Source organism: Chenopodium album, chromosome 2, assembly GCF_948465745.1.
Source record: "Chenopodium album chromosome 2, dcCheAlbu1.1, whole genome shotgun sequence".
In the NCBI taxonomy this organism is placed as follows: domain Eukaryota; kingdom Viridiplantae; phylum Streptophyta; class Magnoliopsida; order Caryophyllales; family Amaranthaceae; genus Chenopodium; species Chenopodium album.
In genome coordinates this window covers 36,195,859-36,218,111 of record NC_137835.1, presented here as the reverse complement: position 1 = coordinate 36,218,111, position 22,253 = coordinate 36,195,859, and the positions used below count along the sequence as shown (strand labels likewise).

At 38.2% G+C, this 22,253-nt stretch overlaps 1 protein-coding gene across 1 annotated transcript in view; it reads right to left on the bottom strand.

Annotated features, from left to right (window-relative positions):
- Positions 1–22,253, bottom strand: part of LOC145598131 (uncharacterized) — a 41,261-nt gene that overhangs the window by 5,746 nt on the left and 13,262 nt on the right. The window contains exon 3 of the mRNA XM_081654445.1: positions 17,534–17,600. Coding sequence (XP_081510571.1) covers positions 17,534–17,600 — 67 coding nt within the window. The remainder of the gene's footprint in view (positions 1–17,533; positions 17,601–22,253) is intronic.

Genomic DNA, 22,253 nt, shown 5'->3' with positions numbered 1-22,253 from the left:
ATACTTTGTTACCGCCTGCAGCTGTTTTCAAGAAATTTTTCCGCCTGCAGTTTGCGTTGACACAACCGATCACCGCTTAAGACATTTTCCAAGAGTTCTACAGAGGTAACCGTCTCTCCCCTCCTTAGCCCTTTCAAGTTTTTACCGTTTGTATTTTTATTCTTTTTTCAATAAAATGGATTATCCACCGAAACACACGGCACATCCTAGGATTCTCAAACGGTCTCCTGGTACGGCTTAGTCTAGAAATGGGGGTGTCACCTATGAATATTTAGCCCTGCTTTGCTCATCTCCGAACCCCACTGTCTTCTTTGTATCTATGCATGATACAATGGCAAGTTTGAAGGAAACGGCTAGAAAGCCCACGAGAAGAAGGCACGATATGGAAGTGCCAGAGACGGGGAATACGGGGAATCAGAACAGGGAGGTTCTCCCACTCCCAGTGATGGGATATTGGAGGAGTAATACGGTGAGGGATCCGTCTCCGTTTCTACTCATAATGAACTTGATCAAGGGGATGATGACGAGGCCTCCCAAAGATTTGGTGTAGAGTCAAGCTAAGGTCGGCTATGAAGTAAAGCGGTCGGCTAAGTCGTCGTCTATGACCAACTCCACATAAACACACATGACCGCCAAGGACGTAGCTGCATGGAAACAAGTTTTAAGGGGTTTCAACATAAATATCCCATTGGGATAAATTGGGAAATAAGAGTGCCACCTGTGGAGGCGATTGTGGTTTGGGAGGACAACGTTGAGCACGCCAACAACTATTTCGGCTGCTATGAGTCAGCAATCAAAGCCAGACTCCGTTCCCCCCTTCACAAAGGAATAAAGAAGATCTTTAAGGGGTACGAGCTAGGCGTGTGGTAGCTCACCCTTAACTCTTGGATAAATATTATGAGTTTCATCGCCGCCTGTGAGTTCCAAAACATTGAGCCAAGCTTCGAGGCTTTTGCTCATATGCATTACATGAGTAGGCTCCAGGGAGCGTGGTATACTTTAACCACCCATCCAGAGTACATGATGACTCAGGACAAACCGTCTAAGTGGATCAGCGGGAAGGATAAGTTTCATCTCATCTCTTCCCCCACTTTGGTACAGAATTGGTTTCTTTGCCGGTACAATAAGGACCCGGCTCTACTAGGGAAAAAGTGTGCCCCTTCCCGAATTCCTGAGAAAGCCTAGACACAAATAGTGGAGTCAAAAATCTTCAAAACAACCACCGAATCCTTAGACAATGGAAGCAAAATAATAGTGCCCAAGAACTAGGTACCCCATCCGAACTTTCTGAAAGATGAGGCGTTTCTCTCCGCCTGCGACTTAAATACCCTGTTTTCAAAATGTATGCAGTGTGTTTTGCTGACACTTTAATACTTGCATTTTTTGTCTCTATACTTTATATAACCATCTGGTTTCCTTTTTGTAGAGTACGCCTTGAACATGGTGAACCCGGACAAAACACCGGTAAGTCGGCTGCTGTACTTAGAAGAGAGCAATTGGAGAAGAAGAAAGCCTTGGATGCCAAGGATGATGAGGTAAGTCTTCTTGCCATTTGAAGGCTAGTTAATGTCTTTTTTAAGTGCTGCCGGTTATAACTCTTTTGCCTCACCTGCAAAGTGGGAGCAAAACTATCCCTCACTCTCTTTCCAAGATGTTTAAATGGCCTCCGCGTGGGGGTTAGCTTGGGAAATCCCCGGCGAAGGTAGGGAGGAAAAATCCTTCCCAATCTATCTCTGTGCCCGACCAACCAAGACTTACAACCGGAGGTAAGAGCCCGGCTGTATTGAAGGCTCTGAGTGAAAGCTCATAGGGCAAGCAAAATGTGAAGAGTGGCTTGCCAACGAATACTGCAGACAACACTGCAACGGCTAGAGGAGAAACCTCTCACACCAAGGTAAGGAAGATTGCTTTGAACTCCCATGGCCGCTTGACTTTATGCGAGTCAAAACCCAAGCTAGCTCATCGGGAGAACTACTCAGAAGTCGGCACAATATGGGTGCCGCCGCAGATGTCTCTTCCATCCAATGTTCAACAATTTGCTAAACGGATGCTGAGGACACTTACTAGATCCGAAAAGGACCGAGTGCCTGAGTTTGTCAATTTTGACCAAATCCTAGCCTTGTTGGCTGGTTGAGGTAACTAGCTTAGCTAAAGTGTTTATTTATTTATTTATTTATTTATTTATTTTTAAAAAACCCCTTTTTTACCATCTGTACTCTCCAGGTAGACGGGCTGAAGACTCTGTTAAGGAGAAAATAGGAGGAGGTAAATGATGCTAAACAAAGAGCCATGAATACTCTCAACTCAATCAATACCAAAATACCATGAGTGTAATTGAGATTAAAGCTGCAGAGGAGCTGATCAACACCAAAGTCACCAACCTAAAGTTGGAGTTAATAAACGACAAGTCTAATGTGAAAGCTTTGGAGGGGACGAGAACAGCCGGCTCAGTTGGAAATTGTTTAAATGAGGAGCGAACACCGAGAAGAGATTTCTAAGGAGCAACATCGCTGGTGGATGAGAAAGAGAAAGACACTAGGCCCGCTTGAAGTTGGCTTGGGATCTGGTTCACCCTAACGCCGATTAGGAGTGCTTTAACCTAAGGTATCAGTATGCCACTGAGGTATATGATGCCCAACACCTAGAACAGGCGGTGCTGCCTCCGTTCAAGGAATGGGCCTTTGCTCAAAGGCATTGAAATTGCCTCAGATGAGGAGGAAGAGCTTAACGATGTTGACCCTAACTAGGCTCAACCTAAGCAAAATGAAGCTGACCCCTGCGAGCGACCAGACGGTGCCTTCTCCCCAGCAACCTTAAGCTTTCAGAGGCAGTATGCCAAATGTTTTCTCCGGCTTGTGTGCCGTGTATCCTTATTCCTTTTACCAACTGAGGAGTCGGGTAATTCAACAATTTGCTTTTGTCTATGCCCGGATGCATATCCGGTTGACATTATTGCCCGGTCGGGTTAAGTTTATGAAACATTTCGACAGTGGGTTTAATTTTTGCATTTTGAATATATATATATATATATATATATATATATATATATATATATATATATATATATATATATATATATATATATAAAACCTATTAATAGCATTAGAGAACTGATAAACCGACTGTACTTTGCCTTGGCGGCTGTGTGGTTGGTTTCAAAGTTTGATCGATAGACTTTGGAACTTTTGATACTTTAAAGAGTATTAGATGTTCCTAAGTATAAAAATCAAGACAAAGGATGTCATTCACAGACAGTAAATCTCATGACGCAAGGCGGCATTGCCCTTGCGTTCCGAGAGCGAGTCCAATGCTAGCCGCATGGTCTCCCAGTTCGCCTCTTCATTGTATAGTATGACTTGTAGAGTGGGCTCATAATGCTTAATGGGAAAAACGGCTTCGGCACCGTACACCATGAGCAACGGGATTTCACTGCTTGCCTCTTTTCGGTCATCCAGATGGTCCATAGGACATGAATTAATTCTTCTGCCCATAAACCACCGGCCTTTTCTATTTTCTTTTTGATACCGTTTGGGTTTGTTGAAGGCTTTAACTTGGCCATTTGCTTGGGGTCGACTGACTGATGCAAAAAAATGTGAGATCCCTTGATCTCCCAACCAATTCTTGAGCAGAGGCGTCTCAAATTGAGGGTCATTGTCAAAAACCATTAACATAGGTACCCCAAACCAGGTGATGATGTTTTTCCATATGAAAGAGATGACATCCTTTGTCTTGATGTCTTTGACTGCCTTCGCCTCCACCCACTTAGTGAAGTAATCCACAACCAAGAGAATGTACCGTTTTCCGCCTAGTGCAGGCATATACGGACCTAGGATGTCCATGCCCCATTTAGCAAACGGAACAAGACTATGGATTGCCGTCACGTCAGTGGCCGGTCGATGAATGAGCTTGCTAAACCTTTGGCACTTGTAACATTTTTTAACCATCTCCATGGCGTCTGGGATCTGCCGCCTATATGGGAGGCGCAGTATCCCGCGTGCAACTCTTCGAGAACTTCTTGCCCCTTTTCTGGGGTAACATACTTCAATAGCGGCTTCAAGAAATCGGTTTGAAGAGTTCTCTGTTTCTCATCTCGAAGTTTGCAGCTCGTTTTTTCATGATAGCTGCTTCCTATGGTGAATCAGGCAGCGTGTCGTCTTACAAAAAAGCCCGGATGTCATCTATCCAGGTAGAGTTTTGGTCAAGTATTCCAATAGGCTCTTCTTCATCAATACTTTGTTTTTCCATAACTTCCCAAAAGACTCAGCGAGGCATATCACAGGAGGCGGATGATGCCAGTATTGACAATGCATCCGTCACTTGACTCCATGGTATAAAAACTCGGCCATGTCATCGCGTTACGCCCGATATGTAACGGAATTTGAAGTTACCGAACTGATATTTAGCATTTTGTAAAAGGGCATTAAAAAACACCGCATTTTTTACCGATACACCTCCGAATCACCTTAGCAAACAATGTAGATAGTTCTTTCAATTTCTGAAAGGCAGCCTCGGCATCATCCCCCCATTCAAACATTGTCTTCTCTCTGATCGCTTGGAAAAAATCAAGACACTTGTCACCTGAGGAATCTCCAAAATGCCGCCAGACAACCTGTAAGCTTTTGAACTTCGTTTACAGTGGGGTAAGTTCATGTCAATCTGCGCCTGTATCTTTTCTTGGCCTCTATCCCCCTTTGATCAATTAAAAATCCGATAAACTTCCAAGACTCAACACCAAATACACACTTTTTGGGATTGAGCATGACCTTATGCCGCCTGAGTATGGTGAAGGTTTGAATATTATGTCATCAATGTACGCTTCTACATTCCTCCTAGTTTGATTAATGAAAACAGTATTAATCATCCGTTGGAAAGTAATAGGCGCATTCTTCAAGCTAAACGACATCACAGTATAACAGAATAACACCTGTCAGTGATGAAAGCAGTCTTCTCTTGATCTTTTTTCTACGGGAGAATCTGATGAAAACCTGAGTAGGCATCCATAAAACTCATCAAGGCATGCCCGGCTGTAGAGTCGACTAGGCTGTCGATCTTCGGAAGCGGGTAATTGTCCTTTGGACATGCGTTGTTGAAGTCAGTGTAATCTATACACATGCGTCAGGTACCATTCGGCTTCTTTACAAGCATAACGTTTGCAACCCAATCAGGAAGTTACATGGCCGAATGAACCCTGCGCCTAACAACTTTTTGACCTTGGCAGCTGCCGCCTAACTTCGCTCCTCGTCGTGGTTTCTTTTCTTTTGCTGGATGGACTTCTTTTTAGGATCAACGGCGACTTTTTGGACAGCGAGTTCCAGGCTAATACCCGGCATCTCTTCCACTTCAAAGACAAAAATGTCTTTGAATTCCTTAACAGAAGGTGTAAGTCTGCACCTAACCTTGCAAAAGCAATCGTCCCCCCCCCCCTTAACAATTCACTCTACATGGCTGTCATCTTGAGGAATATCAATGGTTGGCGACGTAGCTCATTTGATCGTTTCTAATTGAGTATTTGCTATTTTTCTCCTTCTTCACCTGGTTGGTTTACTTTTCTTAGCGACTGGTCTATCAGGATCCTTGAGATTGTCAAGGTCTATCGAATCCTTCCCCTACCCGACTGCTGCAGCCATGGGTTTGACGTTTGAGAGATAACACTCCATAGCCGTCTTTTGATCCCCGTTCAGGGGGATGTTTCTACTATGTCATTTTTCAAAAAATGACACCAAAACATGATGAGGTGTCATGTTATGATTAGTCCATTTTTAATTTATTTTTAAATACCTACATATACTCTACATGTATGTATAATTGTAAATAAGTGTATTTTTTAAAGAATACGTAATTATAACTTTTTAAAAATCTATTTTTATCTTATTAAAATCATTTTTAAAAATTAAAGTTTAGAAAATAAAAAATTCATCATTGTTCTTCATTCATGATCTTAATTTAAAAACCCCTATATATCTTGTATAATCTATTCGGAATTCAGACCAGACTAACAAATTCCGTTCAAAGATCGGATTGATTGAATTGGTTTTCGAATCTGCTTTCATGATTCGTATAATTTCATTTTATTGTTCGATTGATAATACAAGTATTTATTTATGTAAAAATCAAGTTGTTTGATGGTTTTGAGGATGAAAATAACCTTAGGAGCGTGTATTATGATGATCTAAAACACAAATCTTTCAATTTTTTTAAGAGGTCAATGGATAATGAAGGTGTGCTTTGCGTTTTAGAGTTCGTAATATATATTTTTTTCGCAAACCTGTTAGATCCATAATCGAGGTCTACGATTATTGTAATTTGTTTGTGGTTAGGTAATTACCTGTATTTAGTTAGGTCATTACCTTAAAAATTAGTTTTACTTTGTAATTGGAATTTGCTTGTGGCATTCATTAGTATTAGTTTTGGTCATTACTAAAAAAATTAAGTTTTATGTTATAATTGGAATATGCTCGTGCTCAAGGCACATATGAATTACCTAAAAATTGCATTTCCATTTTTAGAGGAAATCACAATTTTACGCTAATCATATAACAAAAAAAAAAAATTTATGGGAAGATTTATGGGATTATTATCTTATTATATTTTGGAAAAAATATTTTTGAAATCTTAGGCATATAAATTAATTAGTTCCTATAATTTTTGGTATATTCCTAATTAGTTGTTTATATGATTTGTATACAAACATAGCTTTGTTATATACGGAGTATATGATATCAAAATATCTAAGTACGTTGTTACGAATTTACTATTAGTGAAGCTTTGACCGAAAAAATTAGTTTTGAAAGATTATTATTGATATATATATGATATCAAAATATCTAACTACATTGTTACGAATTTACAATTAGTGAAGGTTTGACCGAAAAATTTAGTTTTGAAAGATTATTATTGTTTTTTTTTTTTTTTTTTTTTCGTGAAGGAAAAAGATTATTATTGATCTTAATTATAGTTTTTTTTATTGATATCATTCACCTAAATTTTTGTCAACTGACATATCCATAATAACGTTTGCCCCCTTTTTTTTAGCAATTTTATAGAGAAATATTCTCTCTCAAAAAAATTCCTTAATGACATTTAAAAAAAAAAATAGCATAATTTTAGAAACCATCTTTATATACTCCTATATATCCATAATTTTAAGACCCATCATTTTTATTATCATTAAGGAACACGTTTTTTTGCCATTTTTATATACATCATATATTTATATTTTTCTTTACATAATTATGCCTACACATATTATGAGAAAGTATATCATAACTTAACATTTTGTCACGCTCATAATATAATAAGGTTAATAATAGAATATAAAAAAATTGTTTTTCTATGTAATGACCAAACATAGTTTAAGTCATTATCTAACCCACAAACAAGTTCGAGAAAACTTAATTACATTTATCGGATGAAAATACGACTACTTCATCTTCTACACACAAACTTGATAAACTTTATTCTTTGACATAATTACACAATTTGAGTCCACAAAAATCATATTTTTGAACGATTCAAAGCGGAATTCATCCTTTGCAAATACTTTTAAATGAGATTGTTGTTGAAATTTTTTTATGAACAAAAACCTAAAATCAAGAATTGCAAAAAACACAATTTATTTACGAATTTCTATCCCGATTTTAGTCCAGATTTGCAAATTCATCAACAACTAACATTGATTTTGGGAATATGAGGCTAATCTATGATATGATTGATGAACAATATGAACAATGATGAACAATATGAAGTATGAACACTGATGAACGATTGTTGAACAATATCAACAATATTGAATAATTTTTATTTTGTGATTTTTAATTATAATTATAAATTTAAATATTAATTAATATTACAAAAAATAGGTTTTTATAATTTATAATTATGTATTTCTAAAAAAATACATGTATTAAAAGAATACAAAAATAAAATACAATTTTAATATATTATGTTTATTAAAAATAATTCAAATTGAAAATAAAAATACTAAATATAGGTCAATCAAATTTTGCCACATCAGCAAATTATGGTGTCATTTTTAAAAAATGACATTGTAGAATTTTTACCGTTCAGGGAGCCAACAGAGCCATCATCCCTTTCATACTTGAGCATGAGAGTTGGGATGATGACGGCCTTGCACTCGTTTAGAGTGGGACGGCCCAAAATAAGGTTGTAGACGGTTAGCTCTTCAACCACCAAAAACCGGACGACCATATACCGCCCTTTTCTCTTCCCCCCCCCCTCCAACCAGATGGGTAAGTCAATTTGTCCGACTGGGTGCACGACTCCTCCCCCAAAACCAACATGAGGGTGGGAGATGTCGCGAAGGTTGTCCAACTTGTACCTTAGCTTGGACAGACACTTGTAGCTATTATGTCATAGAAGTTACCCATGTCAATAAGGATCCGCCCAACCAGTTGGTTGGCGACCTTACATTCAATGACAACCGAGTCGTCACACGGCCGGCGAACTTTGCCCCGGTCCCGCTCAGTAATAACAACCTCGGGTAAGGTTGTTTAACGAGCAAAGGTCGGTGACTTGTATAAAGCTCTCCACCTCCATCAGCGCCTCTTGGAGGGTGAAAACCCTCTTCCTGACGAGGTTAAACTTAAAGGTTGACCCGTCCTTCAAACCCTTAAAGAAGTATATGTAGGCTACCTCGTCAGGCAATCCTTGAATTTAGATTCTCACCAAATTGAACCACCTGACGTAGGAGTGAAGACCCTCTCTCTCTCCCTGTCGGATGATGCTCAAATCGAGACTGGTTTTCTTGGCAAGAATGTTCATCGAGAAGTTCGAAGCAAACTAGAAGGCAAGCCTCTTGAAGCTATCAATACATCTAAGTTGCCAAACTATTGTTGAGCTTTCCTTTTATGGTAGCCGGGAAGCATCTACACCACATGGCATCATTCAACGCCTGCATGTGCATACGGTTGGTGTAGGCCATGAGGTGATCCTCTCGGTGGTACCATTGTAGGCACCAACCAAAACATTCTTAACCTTGGTCAGCTGTGCTGCCTAAGTTATTTCCCCGTGAATGCAGAGGTTTGTTCGCCAAGGCTCCCCTCTTCCAAAGAGGGTTGGCTGCATGAATGGTGGGACATATTTCCCATATGGCATCTCAGACACATACAGGGCTGACCCGATCATTTGAGGGCCAGAGTGGACGGTCTTGCCGCCTGTATGGCTCTCATGCAAGGATTGAGAATTCCTTACGGAAGTGTTTTTGAAGTTATTTGGAAAGCTCGACGTAGAAGTCGACTTAGACAGCTGCTGGTTACTCTTGTTCTCGATGATGTGTCGAGCGTTAGAGAATATTTTTTGCTGTCAGTTGAACTTGTCGGATGATCTTTCTTGTCCCATTCTGGCAGTAGATTTTTCGACCAATCGATTGCAGGCGTGGCCTTCTCCTTTCCTCCTCTCAGCTTGAGGAGTCTTCTTGGCCGACTGACCCTTGTTGGAGCCACCCGTCCTTTTATTGATTAGTTCCTTGATTTCACCCTTGAAACTTGTCACGAATTTCACGAGTTCATCTCGGGTGACTAGAGCCTGACCCCTTGCCGTCTGGGTTTCCCTAGCCGGTGGTCCAGTAGATTTATTAGGACTAGCTTCATTGTTGCCCTGTTCCAGTTTATCCCTGGGACGGATGCACTTAGAGATGAGTGACCCATCAGGGGCCACATGGGTTTCGACTTCACATTCGTTGTCTGTATCTTGGTCTAAATAGACCTCTCCATCGACTCTAGGCCAATAGACTCTTAAAGCATCTTAGAGGTACTCTTCCCACAGAGGCCGCCAAATGTTTTGGGTGTTTTTTGGTCCCCTGAGAGAGTTACATCACCAAGACTAATTCCACGCGGTCTGCAAAATACAAAGACTCCGGTTGGTAGGAACTCTGCCTCTGACAATCAAGTTATTATTAGTTATAGAAGATGAAAAGGTGCGAAAAAAGGTAAAAGTGAGATCTTCTCGGATTTCGAGATCAGATGTTTTCTCTTATGTGAGAGAACGTAGATATTATTGTTATTATTGTTTTCTCTAATGTGAGAGAACATAGACATGTTGTAATAATCGAAGGTGTCCCCAAAATGGGAAAAATCTCTCTATTTATAGGGTCATTGGAATATGTGCTCATTAGGTCATTTTGACTTAATGGGCTGCATTGTTTTTGCGGCTTTTCTCAGGAATAGGGTCATTAGAGTGGTCCATGTTGGATTTATACAAGAATGACACGTGTCCCCCTCTAATTAAGCCACGTGTCTTGGGTATTTTTACCCTAAACAACTTTGTTGTTGTTATTGAAGAGACAATTGATATTGGAGACGGATTTAGGCCTGCCGGCTATACTCAATAGAACAAAATAAGCTATAAAAATTTCTTAGAGGATGAGATTAGTATACTGAAGAATTGAAAAGAGTTTATAGGGCATGATTGGCCAAACTAATCACAGAACATGGCCCTTAATTACCCAATGAAGGTGTAGACACCAGCATTTATGACTATTATGCATAAGAAACATTTTTAAAATCTCAAATAATAGAATTGCAAAAGGACAAGCAGTTCCTTTTGTATCGCTTTTAGTAGTGCTACACTCGCAATAAATCATTTTTCCTTACCCATGTACATTTACTTATTGGTTGACTAAGTACATCAATTATAATTATATCCACAATAAAGTGAAAAATCAAAGGATAAATCTCATTTTAAACTGCTAGGGAATGAATCAGAACATGATATTCTAGAAAGGTACAGAAAAGAAAATTAGCTGACGTAACCCATATTTGTATTGAAGATCAGTGTAATCAGCAATACAATCTCCCTTCTTTCCAGAGGAAGGAAATCTCTCCAAGTTGTTTATGACAATATAATTTTGCATGCCCTCCTTACCAAGCAATCCTCCTATTTAACAAAACTAGTGTGCGGCCCGGGCGTTGCACCGGGTTACCATTTTGATTAAATTGTTTCTTTATGAAATATATTATCATCTTTTTTTACATAATGAAATATATTATTATCGATTATGTATGTTATGCATAAATGTTACTCCCTCTGTCCCTAAAGTACGTTCCTATTTTAAGCATTTATTTCTCACATAATAAAGAGAAGTAGGAATGTAATTTAGGGACAGAGGGAGTAAAAATTATGTTACTAATTGATAGAGTATAGAAAGATATTTTATAACACTCTATTGTTTGTGAAATGTTGATTTTATTTCTCTTATTATTTTTTTTTTCAAACTACTTAATTCGTATTTCCTTTTTAATTGATGCATGTCATTTATAATTATAATTATATTTATATGTATTGATGACATCAATTTTTATTGGCTAAGATGGTAATGAAGTAGATCTTGTTTCTTTGAGGTCTAGTGTTCAAAACCCATCAAAAGCTTTTTAATAATAGTATAACAAACTAACTAACTTAGGGAAATCACAAACTAGGAATGAATTACAAAATTGCCCCTAAAGGCTAACAAACTCCATAATTGATTATTCCAGCTCATCCATCAAATTGATGCTGAGCGTGATTTGCTTTCCTGTGAGCATATGTAAATTATATAACAGCGTGGTTGACTATTGGGTTGGTTCCTTGCAATACCCCCTTCCCAAACTTTCACCTTGTCCTCAAGGTGGAAAAGAGCAAACCCCGCCATTTAATTAAAACCTCAGTGTGAGTAGTCCTAACCCCCTACGTCAAGTACAAGAGATGAGAGCTGATGAGGCAGAGGAGAGGCCTGCTATCCCGTACCCATAGCTTTCTTTAGCTGGGAGATGTGAAAAACGGGATAGGGAGCTCTAGTCAATATGCCACTTCCCCAATTCTTTGCACCACAAGATAAGGCCCATAATAACGCGGAGAAAGTTTTTCATATTTCCTCTTTGCCAATGATTGTTGTCTATAGGGTTGACCTCCCTTCTGCATTTGTTCTCACATTGCCTCATGTACACCTGAGCCTACATGAGATCAAATTTAAGATCATCCAAAATAGCATCCCACTCCAGTAGCTGGTCTTTCAAAGAGGACATAATGGTGCTGTAGGGGTAAAACGCAACAAGGGGGGTCTCTCCCATATACCATCTTAAACGGAGTACAATTAGTAGCCATATGATAAGCCGTATTGTACAGTTTCTGTATTCAGAGCCCTATAATCCATGCTAAAACGCCACGATCCATCTTTCTTCTTGACCAAAAGACCAGGACTAGAAGACGCACTAGTAGAGGGTCGAATTATACCTCCCCGTGCATGTCCTTCACCAGTTTTTCAATTTCGTCTTTTTGGTATTGAAAATATCTGTAGGGTCAAACAATGACTATGGATGTGCTGGTATTGAGTAATCAAAGGCTTGAGTTCCTCTTCTTCTTGTCTGAATTCTCAATTTGATTTAACTCCAACAAAACTCTATGTCCTTTCTGTATCGTCTTCACCATAGCTTTGAGCGTTATACAAGTGCGCCCCAATTTAGGGTCCCCTCTCAGAGTCACCGAATCGCCACCAAGTCACTAGATCCGCATAATAAAATCCGAATTTCCCAGGGGGAGCATAAGGAAATCCTTAACTATTGTGACCCCTTGTAGCTCGACCAGCACTCCCACGCACACTCTTTCCCCTTGTACCACAGCCCCGGTACCCAAGTTAACTCCAAAACCCTTAGATTCGGTAATGGGAATTTGCAAATGTTGCGCTGCAATCATCGAGATAAAATTATGGGTTGCTCCCGGATCCACCATCACTATCACCTTGCCCCTATTGATGGAGCCCTCCAAGCGCATTGTTTTTGGACTGGTGATGCCCATGACGGAGCCTGAGTGAGACTTCTGGGTTAAGTTCCAAAGGGAGACAGATAGGCAGTGGTGTGGGTTTATCAATCTCAACAGCGGCGAGTTCATCAGTGTCACCGTTTTCCTCCTCTTCGTCAACAACCGTGAGCAAAACACTAAGCTCCAGGCGACAACGATGATTAATGTGCCACTTCTCGTCACATCCAAAACATAATCCTTGTTCCCGTTTCTGCTGAACTTCTTTTTCCGATAACCGCCTTATTTCTCCGGCTAGTTTGTGGTTGTTGTAGGTGGAATGATTTGGGTAAGTATGGGTAGAAGTGTGTAGGTTTGGGTTCGTGTTTAGGGTTGGGTTAGTGTTTAGGGTCGTATTATTTTGGTCGGTGGAATGTGGGTTGGATCTGTAGGCCGGGTATGGGGTTTTACAATTGGGTAAACTGCCTCCTGATTTGATTTCAGCCTTGGGCTGAGCCTCAACTTCTCCTCAATCCGCATTGACAACTCCATGGCCTGGTCCAAGGTAACTGAATCTAAGATCCGAACCTCGACCCGTATCTCTTCGTTCAAGCCATTTATATATTGGCCTTTTGCAATTTCCTCGGGCACACCTTCGATCAGGGCTAATAGCTCGATGAAGCGACGCCTATAACCAGGCACACCTTCGATCAAGGCTAATAGCTCGTGCAGCGTGCCGGTGGCGGTGGTCCTGAAACTAGGGTTTTCCACGTCAATAAGGGATGACGTCAATTCTCCCACTGATATCAGAGCAAAGCGTCTCTGTAAAGCGCGACAATAGCCACCTCCAGATGATATCAGTCAATCGATAAAAATAGAAGAATCTCTCAAGATCCAATCGCCTGTACCATTAAACAGGGATAAATTGAGTTTCCTCATTTTCCAGTTCGATTACCCCCTTTATAGACACCGTCACTATAACCCAGATGCGATTGCGCGCCGGCGAATGGGTAGTCCCACTGATATTGTGGCCCATTCACCCCTAACGAGCGATTTTCTTTCCAGCAGCAAGCTCAGCATGAGGTCTGATTTAAACGCCGCCAATGCCGTAGTGATCTCCTGAGCTACACGTGCCGGTACCCAGCAATCTCCTGTTGTAGCAAATCCAGGCGTTGACCATGAGTAAGGCGAGTCATCTTCTCCAACAAGGATCGTGATTGCTTTGTTACCACTTTGCTAGGACTTGGATCAGATTAGGATATTCTAGAAAGGTACTGAAAAGGAAATTAGCTATAGTAACCGATATTTGTATTGAAGATCGGTGTAATGCAAGGAATTAATATTTAGGGGAAGGGTATGTTAGTCACAGCCTTGGGGAATAAGTTAGAGTTTGTTATGAGAGTTTATCTATAAATAGGCCTCATTAGGAGGAATAATGATTATGCTAAATACTGTTTAGAGTGAAGTTTGTTTGAGAGCCTCTAGAAAGAAGGAGAGTTGTATTGGTTAATTACTCATTATCAATACATCATATCAATTGTGCCTCCTAATACTGTGTGTCATTGTGTATACTCTATTCTACTCCTAGTTCCTAACAAATAGCAGTTCATCCCGGTAGTTTAAGCCACTAAAATTTTGTTTTCCAAAAAAAAAATGGAGGTCACCGGAGCTCCGATTTGGTCACATTCACTTGAGCAATTCTCCGAAAGGATGGAGGAATCCACGAAGAGAATTGTTGATAACCTTCAAAGAAATCTGGAGAAATATATTGATGATGTTTTTTCTCCGATTTTCTCTTCCGTGAATTTGGAGTTGAAGGAAATGGAAGAAGAGCTTGAGGATGGAGAGAACCAAGCAGATTTAATGGAGGAAGAGGAAGTGCCAGAGAACATCCTCACCGGTGAGGAGTTGCAGTTAGCCACCATATCCATAGGTGAGGAAATTTCAGATGTGAACAAAACTTTTGCTCCATTAGCAGCTTCAATGGTGGCGTGGTGATGGAGAAATTTGGTGGAGGATCTCGTGGAGGTGCTTGTGGAAGCCGTAGTGAGTTTGCAGGTGGATTTAACAGTGGTGGTGCGCCTTGTGAGTGATGTAGAAATAAGGCATGTGGTTTTGTTGGTAGTTTGTATGGTGGAATATTTGAGAGAGGTGGCGCCGGATGCTGTGGTTCGGGTGGTGGTCCAGGAGGTTGTGTCGAAATTTGTAGTGGTGGTGGGATGTTTGGCTTTCGGACGAAGAAGAGCACAAATTAGGGGCCGAGAATCATGGTGAGTGGATGTAGATCAGATAATTCCGGCGACGGCAAATTCGGTGGCGGTGGTAACATCGAGCAAGCTGGTGGTGGTGATTAATTGTGGGACTTGCTGCAGAAATCCAGAAGAGGGTGAGTATGGTAGAAGCTTTACTGACTTGGAAAAGAAGATAATCCTAGAAGATGCTAGTAAGAGCAATATAGTAATGAGCAATATAGTAATGAACAAAAGGTTGACAAGGGTAGTAACAGTAAGATGACATGACAGCTCTACTGCTTGGGTCACCCTCAGCTCAAAAAGAAGGGAGTCAGCAGGCAAATCCAATTAAAATCGGTGAAGGGATGTTAGAGGCAAGGCCCACTTATTTTGAATCCTATGTTGAAAGTTGGGCTTATTAACAATAGGCCCATTTCTCAGCCCCAAAATATCAGCCTCCTTTATCCTAACTCTCATTATATGACCCAACACAGCACCCTTTCTCATAATTCATCTATTTGCAAGGAATCAATATTTAGGGGAAGGGTATGTTAGTCACAGTCTATTAATAGTAGCTTGGGGAATAAGTTAGAGTTTGTTACGAGAGTTTATCTGTAAATAGGCCTCATTAGGAGGAATAATGATTATGCTGAATATTGTTTAGAGTGAAGTTTGTTGGAGAGAATCCTTCCTCTCGAAAGAAGGAGAGTTGTGTTGGTTAATTACTCTGATTATCAATACATCATATCAATCGTGCCTCCTAATACTATGTGTGTGATTATGTATACTTTGTTCCTAGCATGTAATCAGCAATACAATCCCCCTTCTTTCGAGAGGAAGGAAATCTCTCCAAGCTGTTTATCACAATATAATTTTGCATGCCCTTCTCACCAAGCCGTCCTCCTATTTAATACAAAACTCCTCATAACAAACTAGCTGACTTAAGGGAAATAACAAACTAGGAATGAATTACAAAATTACCCCCAAAGGCTAACAAACTCCATAACTGATTATTCCAGCTCAAATTGATGTTGAGGCTGATTTGCTTTCCTGCGAGCATATGTAAATTGTATAACAGGCTTGGCTGACCATTGGGTTGGTTCCTTGCATACACCCATGGGATTACACTTTTCATTTGGTAATTATATGACAGATTTTATTAGAAATAACCCTCTAGTCTTGATTAATATCACAAAAATTAAAACTATTAGCAATAACCCAGTACTCTTCATTAATATCACCGGGAAAAAAAAAAAAAAAAAAAAAAAAAAAAAAAAAAAAAAAAAAAAAAAAAAAAAAATTATTAGTGATAACCCTTTATTGACAACATTAGTGGATCTTCTAATAATCTAAGTTAGAATTACACCGATACTCCTACACACCCCATTTTCTCTCCACTTTTTTTTTTTCCTATTCCATCAATTTTTCTCTCTTCTCCATAATCACAGGTTCACAACAGCTTCTCACTTTCGCACCTCTGACATTGTAAAACTCACCACATGCAAACCCACCCTACTACCTTTAACAAAGTAGCACCAACATTAGCCACCAAGACTACTAGCAATGCAAACCTTTCTATTCTCCGCTATTGCCTTGCCACTATCCAACTTCGACACTATCCCGAGTTAATTCAATGAGCTATTTTTATCTCTCATCTTTAATTTCCCACCCCCTCCCCTTTAATAAGAAATTTAATCTTTTTTATACGCATTTAGATGACTAAAATTAGTTAAATTAAAACTTTAAAAATTGATAGGTCGGTTGATCAAATACGACGAGGGGAAGTGGACCCTTCTTCTTACTTCTCCATCCATCATAGTTGATGGTTGTTGAAGCTCAAATTTTGATTGACAGACAAATTAAGATAATAACGCTAAAAGGGAGAATAAGAGGAGAGAAAAGGAGGAGCTTTGAAGGAGGAGAAAGGAAGGGTGGATGAGGAACAAGGAAGTAGAGAGAAGATGGCTTCCCCTAGATGTGTTCACATTATACTATCTACCTAAACAAATTAAACGAACGCTTAAATGCTCATTAGTCCTAAAAATAGTAAAATATAATCAAACAAGATTACCATGAACACTACCCTTTTTGTTATTACTAAATCAAAAGTGATGTGTAAGGTTACCTATGAAAATTTCCTACATTTCACTAGAAATTGCAAGATAAGTATAAAGCTATACACTTTTGTAAGAATTGTAACACAAAGGTGCATTTTAAGGGCTATTTATATTTTATCAGTTAATTTTACCTCCCCACCCCTCCTCTCTCGTTTTACTCTCCCTCCTTACCTCTCCCTATGTAGTTCTAACTCTAATAAAGGAGAAAATGGAGCAAGATGAACCCATCGTAAAAGAGGTAGTGGTGACCATATATGAATTTTCAATGAAATGAGTTTTATAGTTCTTAATTAAAATGAAAACACCCTCACAACATCCGAATCGAAGCATTAATAGTGAAAATTAACATAATTAATATTAAAATTTTGAAGTCCAAATACCAGGAATGATAAATAGAAAGTGCAATTTTAAAATTAACAACCAACACTTAATATGTAACAACAGCTACAAAAGTACCTTTGAAACACATTGACATCTCTGCCACAATCTCTTCCATAACCATTTGGTTGTTCAATAGCTTGTTCTACAACAAGAGGTAAACATTTGGATTAAATTATAAAACACCAAAACAATAAACAAAAATAAATAAATTAAAAAAAAAAAAAAAAAAAAAAAAAAAAAAAAAAAGCACATTCACTTTAAGAGAGTAAAAAAAACCCAACCTCTGTGTGTGTGGTGGTGGTGGTGGTGGTAGTGAGGGAGAGGGGGGGTGTCCGGTGATAACCATAGCATAAAATTATGGGAGATACTTTGCAAGCAAAATTTTAGCATGTTATAAATTAATGACATTATTTCCCCTCGTATCTTTGCGAGCGTATTAATCTTTGTGAGACATAATCTTCAACTAATTTTGTGTATGATTGAAAATTCAAAAGCTTGAATTCTTTAAACGTTGTGATTGGTAAATAGTATTCATATGTTTCTTGCATATCAATTATTTTATCCCAAAACTCTTAGCATCTCAAAAAGTGAGCAATTATGAGTATTTGATTGATCAGAAAAGAAAAAGAAAAAAAAGAAAAATATAATAAAATAAAACCCAAAAAAAAACCCTGATTGGTGATGGTTGAAATATGATCAATGGAGAGTATGTGTAGTATTAAAAAGAAAGAGTCCCCTAAATCAAAACATTGTCCCACTATAATATAAGGCTGAGTGGTACAATCACTACAATGTAAACATCAGGATCAAGCTATTTCTCAAATTTCTAAATCAGCTAAAAATAAATAAATTCAGCAATGTCTTTACGGCATGAGATATTTAGCATCTGGAAACTTTAAAAGCCCTGAACATGTAGCTTAATTTCATGAATGTTTTCCTGATGTTATGGGTAGCAAGTCTCCATTAGACAGTTTCATGTCCTGCATGCCTACACAAGTCTCTGTTATAGTGTATATAATTACTCATACTAGGTAGTGATTTATGTATCTTGCCCCAACCCGTATCTCACCACAGGGATTCAAACGTCTCACAGTTGATTTGCACTTGTTCTGTGATAAAGCACTAATATACCACCTGGTCCACCCGTGCTAGCCCAAATATCCCAAACACTTTTAAAGTTTTAAAGTATTTATATGATCAGCAGACTAACAACAAAAGTTAACTAAAATTTGTATCAAACTTTGAAGCTCTGACTCTATATAAGCTTAGTAACTTTACTGGTTTATAAATTTAAAAACTTCCCGGGTGGCTTTATTCCTATGCAATGCTAGGGAAGAGCATAAAGTTAAAACTTGGTGCTATCCATTGGTTAGAAAGACATACAATGGGAAAAATGTACAAATCATTAAAAAGGCAGAGCAGCCAAATGCACCCACCCCAATCAACACAGAACAGATGGCAGCAAATGATGGGAAAGGAGCAGCACATAAGAAAAAAACAGCAGCCAGTAGTAATTATCTTGAACGACGTGTTCCGGCCATATTTGAGAAAATTTGTGTTGATATTTTTTGACGACATCTTGGGCGCCTCCTCTACCGGGCTCTTCATCAGAATTTGCTGGAGAGAGTTTTTGCCATAACCAATCTTGTCAAGAGTTTCTTCTACCCGCTCTTAGAGTGCGGCCACTCGCGTAGATGTGACCGTCAGTGGCGTCGATGCCATGGCGGCTCTGATACCAATTGCAACGAACATGGTGGTTCACATAATAATATTTGGTCGGAAGGTTAATTTTCATAGATAAAGCAAAAGGCTTGCGTACAACGTAAATGGCTTTAGGCCATCACTCTCCAAGAACTTACTACAATAATTTTCTGTCTGCCTCTCCTTTCTCTCCTTTCCTTATTTATACTAAGGCTTACAACTACTAACCTAATAACACTAGACTTCCCATATTGCCCATACTACATTTGATCACTACTAACATACTAAACTACCCATAATACCCTCCCCTAAGTCAGTTCATTACATGATCTGAATCCATTCCAGTTAAGTTCTCAAACAAGGAAAAAAAGAAGGATGTCCATGGAGGTGAATATTCAAGTCCCTACTTAGGGCTTACTTTAGGTGAGCAGGAGTTTGACACAAGAATGTGAACTTAATGAATAAGACTTAACTAGAGGAAACAAAAGAAACAAGGAGATTACAAGGAAAAAAAAAATATTACTGCTTTAGACAGTCTTTAGGAGCCAATAATTCTTTCGCTTATAATTGAGCATGCAAATTATGTTTTTAATTAAAGTTTTACTAGTAACAGCAATTAAATTTTTTTTAAAGTGTAGCAAGTTTCATTGCCTTGGTTTATCTTATCAAATTTCCAACACTAAAAACCTAGTTTGATTCAATATAGGTATAGTAACGTAGAAGCTTCTAATTTTGTTATTTAATTATATTGTTATGTACTCATGTTTGAAGAATATATATTTTGAGATCATTATCGTAGCTTTTCTTGAACCTGATTTTAGCACCCTAACCCCTTTAAGCATTCAAGGTTAGTTTCTTTGTTTGTAGGTGGCATATCCTTTAACAAATCAGGCTAACCTTATAAATACAAGACCTATGCTCCTCACTTGTCAACTACTTTGTTCTTTAAATAGCAAATTACAGGTGTTGGCATGATGATATATACACGTGACGGTAGACACCTAAAAATGTCTCCCCAAAATCAACCCCGATGATGAACAACCTTTCACCGCCATTATTGGTCGGGTTGAGCATTTAATCTTTGGAGTGCTTAAATCCATATTCAATCCCATATATTTCATAAACCAACCCAATTCCTAGCCCATTTCCCTAAACCATAACTTATTTTCCTCTTTTCATGCCTTTAAACCTAAAATCAATCATTTTGTGTCCTTTTTATAAAAACCTTTAAACCAATTTATTTTGGTCCATAATTTGGGTCAATGATTGAATAGTTGGATAATGCTTGAAAATAGCTTTCCAACGATATATTATAAGCCCAAATCCGAATTATAACGAACAAGTTATCGTCATAATACTAAACTGAGCCTAAACCGAACCTAAGTCCACCTTACCTACGACCGAATGATCATGTGGAGGGTCCAAAGGATTTAATTCCATTCCTAAACCAATTAGGATTAATTAGAAGCTTCAATAAGTTTCTAAAAGATCATGATTATCCTTTATGAAAAGATAAGATTAAAAATTTTAGAATTGAATAAAACTTTTCTTTTTGAAAGTCCTTATTCTATTCGAATTGAAAAACGTTCAAAGATAGTCAGATATGATTTTCTTGCCTCATAATTTTTATCCAAAACTTAAATGGTTGGATAGCTCTTGAGATTATCTTTCTAATGATATATTATAATATTAATTTCGAGTTATAACGAAAAAAGTATGATTGAAATACCAAACTCTATCCAAAACCCCGTCCCACTATTTCGGCCATATCTTTTATTCTAAAAAGGATTTTAATTTGATTCCAATTGGGTTAGAAAGTAAACTTCAACAGCTTTCTAACGACGTATTATTTATCTTATTTCGATTTCTGGATCAAAAGATATGATAAAAACAAAAACCTAAAAATTGTTGTTTATCGCAAGAGTTTTATTCTGATTCGAATTAGATCTTTTCTTGATTCTTCGACCCTTTTTTTTCATTATAAATATAGGTCATATCACCCCTTTTTCAATCATCAACAAGCTTGATCACAAAATCATTCTCTTCTCCCTCTTTAGCCTAAACACTAGTCTCCCTATTCTTCCAAAATACTTCTCCTAAGCACTCCAATGAGTCCATACTTGACCCGAGGTTTTGTCCTTAAACCAAGGCCTGAAAAGGTAGAATTAACCGAGGGTTTGGACAAAATCAACTCTTGTTATAATTTAATTTAATTTTCATTTGATTTATTATATATTGAAGTTACTAACAATTTATTCATGATGTAGCAATTCAAGGAAACGCGGAAAGTGAGTAATTAATCACTTAATTACTCTTATTTTTACTCTCGTTGTTAGTACCATGATTAGGTTTATTATGATTTGATTTTACTAACAATTTATTGTTGAATTGCTTCTAATATTAATGTTTATTCTATTTTATTTTTTATGATCACCATATTGCATGTTTAAAGGGAACATGTAATTGAAAATCATGCCTAATAAGATAATTTGGACAAACGGTTTAGGTTCCTTTAATCTTGTTATTAATCAAGTGATCACAATATTTTAGAATTATATGTTGCATTAATATTCAACCAACTTAGCATAATAATAGTTTGGAGCAAATTGAATATTTTGTTTGCATGCCTTTGAGATCGTAGAAATTACTTTTCACAATAAGAATGGAGTAGAGGCCAATACGGACGAATGTGACTCCATGACTCACTTCGTACCATCATCCCCGATCCTCTTTTCGTGGTTCCGAACCATATGGAGTTAGTAATCACATGAATTATGAATAGGGTGTAACCTTCACAAGTCAATCGTTGTTGTCTATCAGTATCCCTTTATTCGTGGTTGCCTTTTATGATCCGTAAACGGTTTACAAGTTCCTTAAAAACTTATTGACAGCTCCATACTTTCCTTATCCCTAATCGTATTATGTCAATTCCCACTTTCTATGGATACCAAGCATATTCACCACATGCTTAATGTAGGCACACCTCAAACGACGCCTACAGTGACAAAATAATAACTTAATAACAGATTTTATCTCATACAAAACATGAATACACCGTGAATTCAAGCAACATTGAAACCCTTTAGTGTCAATA